Genomic DNA, 11,287 nt, shown 5'->3' on the forward strand with positions numbered 1-11,287 from the left:
AAAAAATCAATGAAAACAGGGCTCAGACACAAAGGGAAACCTTAGCAAGACATTGGCTGACTGGACCAGCGCAGGCTCTGGTCTGTCAGTTTGATTCTCAGCGCAATTCCCGAAGGGAGTACCTGCGCTGGAATGCAGACTGCCTGTGGACAGCCTACACTGAGACACGAGAGTTGCGTTTACAAGGAATTCCGGGTCATAAAAAGCTCAAAAATGCACGGTTTTTGCTGAAATAAAAAGCTATAGGTCAAGTACAGGCTAAGGGATGATCAAGAGGATGAAAAGCTATCACAAAGAGTACAAGAGTCTTTTGTAGATCAGCTCTTCAAATCATGAATATGCTCAAAAATGAGCAAGAGTAGCAGCTCCTCTACTTCGCTTTTGATATAGTCAAAAGCTTTTCGATTCGGTACTCTTTGGTTCAGGAAATGAATAGCAAAATACTACAAACACCAACAAGATACTAGGCTCCCCAGCGGAGTCGCCAGTTTGTTGTGGGGAAAAGTATCCGACGCGGATGACCCTATCCCTACTCTAAAGGTGACAGTCTTTAGCAACAACTGAAAGTAAAGCTTTGATGTTTTCCTTTATGAAAGTACAGAGAGAAGGAAGAGAAGATTAACCAACCTGGTGTCTTTCGCTTAGTCGATCCTTGTCCTCTCTCTTTTGTCTCTTGTTCCCAGCTCCTTGCTCTCTTTGCCGGTCCAGCTACACACAGATCCTGCACAAAACAAGAGAGGAAACTACAAGATACATGTACTCATAACTGATGCATGGATTAGGGTGAATCAAATATACAAGTAAATACAATACATCAATGCAATACAAGTATATAGGAGAACATGCAAAACTTTATTGATAGAAGTAACAGGGTTCTGAGAAGGTTACAACCATAGATGGCTCCAATCCAGCAGCACCTCCCCAGCAGCAAGAACTCTCCTCTTCACCTCTAGTAAAACAATCACCCAATAGTTCTAACTGTAAACCAACAGCACCTCCTTGCTTAACACAAAAATTCCAACCTCCTTAGACCTCATAGAAGAGCTCTATATATAGGAGAGAAGAAGAGAGGATGAGTCAGCTTGAGGCTGGCATAGAGCTGACTAGTGTCCTCTCCCTCTTCAGTTAATCTTCAGTTCTTGAGTCCACTTGGAGATCTTTGCTTACACATGGTGATCAAGTACCTCTTACTCATCACAGGGCGAATCTCATGAACCAAGTGTCAGTTTGGAAGCTTCCTGGGCAGTTGACACCTTGCAGAATGACTGTGCCACTTGGCCAATCTCGCCCAGCGCAGGTAGCCTTCATTAGATTTGACTTCCAGCGCAGGTACAAGGAGGAGCAGTTGCATTCCAGCGCAGAAGCTCAGTGGAGCAGCCTGTAATTATTGTTCATGCTCCATGTCGCGAGGCACAAAAATGTCTATAACAATTATTCCATGTCTTTGTTTGGAGAAAATTGTCATTTTTGGGGGTCACTCTACTTTGATATACTATATCAATTGAAGTGGGTTGAGGGAGATGCAGTTGGAATGTCATCCTCCAATATATTGAATTTTGGGGTGCTATTATCCTCTATTATGTGTTTCAATTCAATTGGCTAGACATGGTAATATTTTCTCATTTCTAAATTACCCGTCAAGTAATGGTTAGTTTTATGCTTGAAGAGAAAGGCTCTTGTTAGGTTCATTAACTTTGTGTCCTAGTTATCAATCTTTGATGTATGCCTTCAATGAGAGAGAACTTAGAAAGGTTATCCATGCCTTCTCCTCTATTTTCTTTATAGGTTGGAAGATAATTTCACCATCTATCTAATTTGGCATAATATCTCTCATGCTAAGGCCTTGTCATCTTAGGAAGCTTGGACATAAAAGATCCTAAAGGAACTTAAATTTTGAGGGTATTTTCCTCTTTAGTACTAATGACCAAAAGAAATTTTTATCTACCATCCATGGGTGTAGATTAGCCTACATAACACGTTGAGGTCCGCAAGTGCATAATTCAAGTAGTTGATGGAGAGAATCGATCAACTTTAGGAAGATATTGTCACATTGCAAAATGAGACATAATTAACTAGTTTCCAACATGACCATGACCATGGAATTGTTGATGGAACACCACATCATATTGAGCATGAAGGAGGATGAGATCTCTATCCTATGCGAACAAATTGAAGACCTTCAATGCACTATGGATAAGCATTCCTTAGACCTCTCTTCCTCCAACAATGAAATTAGTATTGTTTCTCAAAATCTTCTTGATTTAAATGTTACAATGTCCCCTCAAAAGGGGGGCCATGATTTGGGAATGACATTCTTTTCACTAATATCTAGTATTTTATTTTGTTAATATTATAGGATTTTGTCTATTTTTGGCTCTTATATGCTTGTAGAAATAATGGCTTGGATGTAATAAAACATTGAATTTTTTATGTGAAAAGCATTCCAAGCATAAATAAAATTGTAAATCAGTAATTAAGACTTTTTTTAATATTAATATTAATAAAATGACAAAATTAAACTTCAAAATATAATTATTTAAAAAATCAACCATTTCAAAAAATTAAACTATCTATTTTAATAATAAAATAAATAAATAATTTTAATTATTTTGTAATAAAGATATATATATAGACCCAACTCCTTACGGAATGCTACTTTACCTTAGTTCAGTGATTTCGCACATTAAAAATCTAACATTATTCAATATCTATGAAACAAAAGTCTTATCCTTGAGAGGAAAAGAAAGCAAGTAGGAATAATTTAAGTTGAAAATTAAAAGTAACTAAAGAATACCAATTTTATTATTTTATAAAGAATTATTATTACAAACCTCAATCAATGCTGCTCAACACTGGAAAGGGCATCACACATATCTTTTGACTCCTGCGTCTTTTGGATTCTATAAAAACCACAAACCAAGACATTCCAACAGCCTATATAAAATGAGATCAAAGTGGTACTTCAAATATAACAAATAAAAGCTTCCTTTTGTTATCCTTTTATTTTACCAAATTACGGTGTTTAATGTTGCCATGTGATGGATACAGGTTGTTGGATTTGATTAATGTAATTTTAAAATGTAGAAAACTGACTTAGATATATATAAGAAATAGAAATGTTGGATTTGGTTAATGTAATTTCAAAACGTAGAAATAGACAGGTTAGATTTGATTAATGTAATTTTAAAATGTAGAAAATTGATTTAAATATATATAAGTAATAGACACGTTATGTTTGTTTAGTTTAGTTGTGATTTTATTTTCATGGATTTTAATTATTAATTACTACTTACTCGTATTTGTATATAAAAATAGATATTATAAGAGGTATATAAATATATTTATGTGGAGTTAATTTTTATTGGGTTGTTACTACTCACCAATATTTATGTAGGTGGTTTTTGCATTTTAGTAAGCAATTTTCCATTTATTTATTAATTTGCATTTAATTTGCATTTTTTAAAAGTATAATGTGTAACTTGAGTGCCCTGCAACATTTCTTTACATCTGATCCATTTTTTTATGCCAAGAATTGTTTAACTTATATTGGGAAGTAAGTGATGGTAAATGTGTTATTATTTACTTCCCTCAAAGATTAAGAATAAAAGTTGACTACATAAATATCTAAAAATAATGCATTGATATCGCAACTATATCTACAAATTATGGCATAAAATATGTAAGGTATCTTGTGGAAAGACTGCAAAAAGACCATTAATTTTTTTAGTTAAATTAAATAACTTTTTCCATAAACAAATACGATGGGATAAACTCATTAATAATGAAGTGAAAATTGATACAATTAGATAAATTTATTAATAATGAAGTGAAAATTGATTGGAACCATAAAGTTTTATTTAATATATATTAAAAATATTTAGACACTTAATATAAGATTCATTTAATTATTATATAATTATTTTCAAAATAATAACCACTTATTTATATTAGCTAAATATTTATTATTTATTATAAAATTTGGTTTAAGCCCATGAAAATGAAATGAATTTTAACAAATAAATTAAATTATAGTGAAAGAATTCTATAATTTTATATAATATCAATAAAAAATCGGTAATAAATTATTAATAATAAATGAAAATGGATATAAATTCAAACAACAAATAACTAAAGTTCCATTTTGAATATTTATATTTTTTGAAGTTTTCACAAAGATATTTGACTAGAACAATTACAGTTTAAAATATATTTATCTATACATTATAAATGTAAAACTTTTTAAACAACATTCTCAACAAAAACATTATCACTACAATAAAACATTATTATTGTTTTTAAGTAGGATTGGATTCTCTATCTTTACAATGCAAAAATATAATTAACAAAATACTTCAATTTACTAATCAATAAAACCTAAATTAACTAAACTCTAAACCTTAACACTAATTTGAATTCAACTTTTCTAAATTAATTTAATTATATTTAAAATAAACAACCAATACGCTTTATTAATATCATAAAACAAAAATACTTTCAATACATACTCACTCTCAATTAATCATTAAAAAAAATATACTTTATCAATTAATCATAAAAAATTCTTCCCTTACATTTAATTCAGTGATTTCTTACATTAACAACTTGGCATTATTCGATATCCAGGAAACAAAGGCATTATCCTCCGGGGGAAGTCAGGTAAGAATAATTTACGTTGAATTTGGAGAAACAAGAAATATATCAAATAACAATAAGAATAATTTAAGCTGAATTTGAAGAAGCAAGAAATATATAAAATAACAATTTTATTATTGAGGAAGGAAATATTATTACAAGACATCACACATATCTTTTGACTCACACGTAACTTGTGGCCTCTGTAAAAACCACAAAGAGGACATTCTAACAGCCTAAATATATAAAATCCGATCAAGCTAGAGCTTCAAATCCAACTCCAAGAATTGGAAGCCCAGGCTTAACAACAAGAATTGGAAGGAGCGTTACATGAAACCTCTTTAACATCAAACCAAAACAACAGAAAATCACATAAAAGAAGAAACTGCATTGATTAAACGAGTGAGGAAGCTCCATTAAATTGGGTATGAGGGAAGGGGTGTAGGAAACGCTAATTAAATTCAAACGTCGTGTATTTTGCATTCAATGTGCTCTGTATCGACCCTGCACATTTGCTCTTCCTCACGAACGAGAACTTCGCCGTGGGCCGCTGCATATTTTGCGTGCACCGTGTGTGCGAACTCTACAACTCTTTGGCTGTTTATTGCAATCAAAACAGGAATCAAATAAGAAAAGTTAAATAAATATTCATTTATTTAAAAGTTGGGTAAAAGTTAAATATATATATATATATAGTGTGAGAAGGCAATTCAGCAAGGAGTTTGTCAAGTGGAGGAATGGAGGAATTTTCTCTGAATTGTAAAGACAGTGTTTGAACCTTGTTTTTGATGGTGGAAATGGATTCAGCACCATCAAAACATCTAAAACACCTAAAATTTTGAAGTTTAACAACTATAACTTAGATTTACAAAAATCCTTGCCAAATTTCATCTAAATATAACAGAAATTTCATAACTTTCCAAACAATTCCTCCTACTAATTAGACTACATCCTGCAGCAAGAGCGTGAATTATATGTACATTATTTGATCGATCTAAATATTCTATAATAATTAGAACAGATCTATTTTAAATATTAAATTAATTAATTTAATGTCAGTTTATAGGGATTTAATATATATGTGTATATCCAATGATTCAATTATTTATAGTGATTTAAAGTGCAAAATAGTGAACGGTATTTATTTAATGCGCCACTGCGACGAAACAATGCATTTTATATTAACTTTTGTGTTATGTGATGAATACCTGTAAGCCCATTCATTGTCGAACCAAGCCACCACTTTAATCATGTCGTCTCCCATGACCATGGTGAGTGTGTTATCTACAATGGCTGAAGCGTGGGAACCCAGAAAGTCCATGGACACCAAGTTTTCGTCACACACTGCAAGAATACCATGGAGGGGTCCATCGGAAGCAGCCTTCTTGAAGGCTTTCTTCACATCATCTACCGTGAAGTTCTTATTCACCACGTTGACCACCAAGTCCACCACCGAAACGTTGGGGGTGGGCACGCGCATAGCAATGCCGTTGAACTTGCCCTTCAGATTCACAGTGCTGGGCAGCACTCGAGATAGTGTATTAATAGATATATCGATGTTCGTTGGTACTATGTTTAGCGCCGCCGCTCTTGCTCTTCTCCTGTCACAGTGTATTGCATCCAGCAGACTCTGCATTAAGATATCCGATCTGAGATTAATTCATTTCCATAATTAACTATTCTTCTAATATTTTAGAGGAAACACTCACAGTTAGTCGAGTTCGAATTTTTAAAATAACATTAATGTAAGATTCAAATATATATTTTTAAAACCTGATGGAGATCAAATGTGGAAATTAGCATCTATTCAGATTTTCCCACTAATATTCTTTAGAAAAATGTTTGCACGATCCAATCACCTGATCACTGGTATATGAAAGTGTTGCGGAGACAGTACCTTTCACTATGCCTGCAACAACGACATCACACCATTATCATCATCACTTGCAGATTTTATGCAAAATAAGAGATAAAAATAACTTGTTGCCACAGAATAGTCTCCATTCCCTGACAATATAGTTCACTTTAAGTACGACTGAATCGGGTTGTGTAAAATCTTTTCATTGTATTTGACTATAGCTATATTTTTATGTGGAAGAATTACTTACCACCGAACTCTTTGTCTAGGGTTTGGATTAATGGAGCAAGGCAATTTATTGTGCCAGATCCATTACTGCAAAGTGAAGTGAAGTCATGTTATCATGTCAAAATCAAGTAAAGGATGGATATTATTATCACTTTCTTTTTGGAAATATTGAAGGAAAAAAAAACGTGAAAAGCCAGAAATCAAACATCATCTTTCTAAGACAGACAAAATAACTCTACAACACTAAAATTTAAACTAGACTATTGGAACACACTCAGCCCACTTGTAGATCTTTCTCGTTTTGCTCCGGTAAGCCTCGATGATCAAAATCTACGTTATAAAGGACTAACGTGACTGATGACATGACTCTGAGAAACCAATGAAAAATTAACCTAAAGATGTTGTTGCTATCGTCGTGAGCATAATTGCTGTCATTGACTCCCACAACATATGTGGGGATATCTTCGCCCTTGCTCGATGCTGTAATGATCACCTTTTTAGCCCCGGCATCAATGTGCTTCTGAGCTTGGGTTCTCTCTGTAAACTTTCCAGTCGCCTGCATCACCGGATTGCATTAATTCAGGCTCAACAATATCTACAACTACAGTATTACTACGTATTCGTCGAAGCATATGTATATGTATTTCAAAATACATATATGCCCCTACCTCGATGACAAGGTCGACACCGAGGTGCTTCCATGGCAATTGCGAGGGGTCTTTCTCAGAAAGAACAAAGATTTGTTTCCCACCCACGTTCATGCTTCTGTAACCATTCACACCACCTTTAAATACGCCGTCCACATCAGCATCAAATCTACCCAGAATTGAGTCATACTTCAGGAGATGAGCGGCCTACACTCACAATACAAAGTAAAACGAAACACTCAGTAACATATATATATATATATATATATACGCACGCTATCTAAACATTGAGTGTGTGTATATATATACGCAGTGATATGAACCCTTCCCCCTGTTATAACTGATAACATACATTTTCCACACCAGTAGTGTCATTGATGGCAACGACTTCAAGAGACGAGCGCTTGTGGCCATGCCAGCAACGCATGAAATTGCGGCCAATCCGTCCGAATCCGTTGATAGCGACTTTCATCTTTGCGACGGTTTCTCCTCTCACGGCTCCCGAGTTTCCAGCCTGATTATTTCAGTTACCAAATAAAATGCATCAGCAAATATTGATATTGGCGACGCGAGCTGTGATGAGTGGATACGATTGGGACTGGTATTGACTCACCTTAGCTACAAGCTGCGAGGCAACCGCATCAAAGAGACTGAGGTTGTTCTCCCGTACATGTCTTCCATATGTGATACAACTAGATGTAGACTTCAGACCCGCAAACTCTGATATTTCAGCTCTCTGCAATGCACACAAGATGATTGTTATTAATGGCTATAAAATTCTCGGCCTTGCAGCGGCACGTGAAGTATTAGACAGTGAAAATAATATGAATAGTAAAAAAACAAACCTTGAAGACAGAGGGAAGTGAGCGGCTCAAAGATGAGGATCTGGCAGCCGCAGGGCGATGCGCAGGAGCGGGAGCTGCAATGTTGGCTGCTTGGGCGGATGAAGCTAAAGCCATTCTTGATTAGAGATTGATTGCAACAATACCTTGCAATTTAGTTGATGACTTGACTGATCCATCTGTCTCTCTTGCTATCAATATATATAGTTATACAGGCACCCTCATGCCTTTTCTTTGAAGTAAGGTGCTCCAGAATATTGCCACGTCATTTCTCTTGTTCTTCCACGCAACCGTCTTTAACGACAGCCTTCTTTCATTTTTCGATTTAATAGCCTCTAAATTTGACATTAAAGTAAAATGTGTTAATATCCTCCCGAGCGTACATTAAAGCAAAAGTATGTTTATTATTTTGATAAAAGTAAAAGTTTATTATTTTGATATTTTTTGAAAATGAAAATGTGTCACTAAAATATATACCCGAATTATCAAAGTTTGTCGGAATGTCGATTAACCAGGTCTCAAATGCACGGCTGGTTGGAGAGGGAGATAGCGTGAGCGGCTCTTACACCGCCATTCAGCCTGAGCGGCTATTTACACCGTAATTTTTCTTCTTCTTTTAAACTCGAAGATTTATAATAATAGGAACTACACTTATAGGTAGTGGCTTTTACCATGGATTTGGCTTAGGCTAAGGTGATGTCTAAAGAGTAATTATGAATAAAAATATATTTTTGGAATAAAGCTTACTTAGTTTGTTTGGAATTTAGTTTGTAAAGTAAGATTAATATGTGAATATAGATAAGTATTTTTTTTTAATTAAAAAAAATAGATATTTTAAATTAGAAAGTTATTATCGAAATATTTTATATAATTAGGATTAGGGTCTATAATGGTTTTGATTTAGTTATAGATTTGGTTGAGGTCAAAACAGTCAATATAATATAGCAATATAGGATGCAAAGATGTTGGGATAAATTCAGAGTATACAAATATTTTTTCAACAAAAGGTAATAGTTTATTTTTTTCTCTTATTTCTTTAGAGTTTCTAAGTTATTTTCTATAACAAACATGAGACTCTAGCTAAGAAAAAGACTATCAATATATAAATAAAAATAAAGAGAATTTTTAAATATCTCTTAATATAAATTTGAAAAGTTTTGGGAATTAATTTAAAAAGTTGATAATGAGATATTTAATCAAATCAAAAGAATACCTTTTATAGATGTAATGTTTACTACATTATTGGCTATGGGTATAAGATATTATTATAGATTTCATTGAAACCAAGGTGAGAGGATGTGAAGATGCTCAAATTAAAATAGAGTATTCTTTTTTTAAATGCATAGTGAAAGGGTTTTCAAGGTTCTATAGAGCTTTATTAAAATGGTACATAAGGTTGGTTGATTTCACTACAAATTTGCCAAAGACAAGGTGATAAATGATGTAGAAGTGCCAATATTGAGGCCTTCATGAGTCCAAGAAGGTTTTTTAGCTTGAAGGGAATGAATAACTAATGTTTATGTTCTTGTGAGGATCTACCAAGATGTTTGGAAATTTCATTAAGAGTTATGGTCATAGCCCTTTATCTAGTTTCCTATAATTGGATGATTTATTACTCAATAAATATGTTAGGTACAAAAGTAATGAGGTTTTCAAGCTAGTGTTTGATCAAATATTTACACAAATTATGGTCCTCATGACAACAAATATTGTAGGGTCTTCGATGCTAGATGATTTCAAGTAGGATAAACATTATGTTCCTCCCCTTATCAACACAAATTTGGAGGAAGATCAATTTTGAGGAAGATCTTCTTAAGCTATTTTCCAGGTGCCAAAAAATTGGAGATTCATGACAAGTGTTTGACAAAATGCCTAAAGAAAATGTGGGTATGTTTTAAATACTAACTCAAATCGTATGAGGGTAACACCATCACATCACCATTTAAATCATTGGAACATATTTCATCCATTAATCTTACATTATCTAAAAAATGGGGATACCAATAGCTCAATACTACCTTCTATATGTTCGTAAGCTGTCAAATGACCCATGCTTGCTTCTAGATCATCATTTTGATAAGGATTCAATGCTATATCTAGATTTACATCTTCATGCAAAAGCACGAAGGATATATCCTCCTCATCTAAGGGCCACGCTTCTAAGGAAATTGTTAATAACAAACCCACTTCACTATTGTAGAGTCATTTTCCTAATGGGTATATTGTGGAGAAACTAGAGGATGTTCCAATAATGGAGGAGAGACAAAATATTTTTTGACTTCTTTTCATACCATGGGTCCAAGGCATTAATATGCAAGTATAGAGATTTCCAATTTGCTACATCATTTTTGTGCTAGTGGTTGCATTTGTGTTCTACAAAGTATTTTGTGGTATATCCAATTTCCAAAGGACCTTTTACTATCTAAGTTTACAATCTTATTGGAGATAAAAAAAAATTGAGGAGTGTCCCCACTTCATCGGATGAGTTGTTATTTTTGTTACCTTGTCATTCACAAAATTTAGCCCACACTATTTGTATGTTACCCAAATCCCTCTTTGGGCACATTTCCAAACACTTTTCAAATTTAATATTTTTGAATATTTTTGGAATACCTTGGGTAGATATTAAAAAATAGATAAATATCATATTAAAAAATAGATAAATATCATACTGAAAAATGCTCATAAAATTCAACCGGTTTAGGCTATCTTATTAATAAATTGACAAGGGTTGTTTCAAGTTGTGTGGATTTGTTGAGATGCTATTATAGGATAATATCTCCCCAGTTTTGCTTCGCCAAAGCTTGAAAAAAGGCTCTGCTGACACTAATGATAAACACTAAGCTCATTTTGGATTATATGTTCTTCTATGATTAACAACAAGACTAATTTGAAAAACCACATGATTAGAGTCAGCATGACCTTTGAAAGGAGACATTTATGGACAACGCAACTGACTTAGTTGACACAAATAGGATTTCCAAATGATAAATCATTGTAATTTAGAAAATTTGTTACCATTCTGTTTCAATCAAGACAATTTGTTATAAAGTAGTTTTTGTATAATCTCGATTTAGATC

General features: G+C 33.4%; 1 protein-coding gene across 1 annotated transcript; it reads right to left on the reverse strand.

The window, feature by feature from the left end:
• Positions 1 to 4,746: 4,746 nt before the first annotated feature.
• LOC149143236 (glyceraldehyde-3-phosphate dehydrogenase A, chloroplastic-like) lies at positions 4,747 to 8,366 on the reverse strand. The gene is made up of 9 exons (XM_089447679.1): positions 8,211 to 8,366; positions 7,979 to 8,101; positions 7,718 to 7,879; positions 7,387 to 7,572; positions 7,111 to 7,274; positions 6,741 to 6,805; positions 6,492 to 6,541; positions 5,841 to 6,262; positions 4,747 to 5,229 (listed from the first exon to the last, which is right to left on the reverse strand). The coding sequence occupies exons 1-9, from the start codon at positions 8,322 to 8,324 to the stop codon at positions 5,094 to 5,096; spliced, it is 1,422 nt and encodes a 473-aa protein (XP_089303805.1). The 5' UTR covers positions 8,325 to 8,366; the 3' UTR covers positions 4,747 to 5,093.
• Positions 8,367 to 11,287: the final 2,921 nt, after the last annotated feature.

Source organism: Pinus tabuliformis, chromosome X (assembly GCF_031772625.1).
Source record: "Pinus tabuliformis cultivar Carrire ecotype Pingquan chromosome X, CPIR1, whole genome shotgun sequence".
Classification (NCBI taxonomy): Eukaryota; Viridiplantae; Streptophyta; class Pinopsida; order Pinales; family Pinaceae; genus Pinus; species Pinus tabuliformis.

Excerpts from the sequence above, each read along its gene's own strand:
- LOC149143236 (XM_089447679.1), bottom strand. The coding sequence starts at position 8,324 with ATGGCTTTAGCTTCATCCGCCCAAGCAGCCAACATTGCAGCTCCCGCT. Across the intron at positions 6,542-6,740 it reads CCTAGACAAAGAGTTCGGTG|GCATAGTGAAAGGTACTGTC; the intron begins GTAAGTAATTCT and ends TCGTTGTTGCAG. Across the intron at positions 6,263-6,491 it reads TTTCATATACCAGTGATCAG|AGTCTGCTGGATGCAATACA; the intron begins GTGATTGGATCG and ends ATCTTAATGCAG.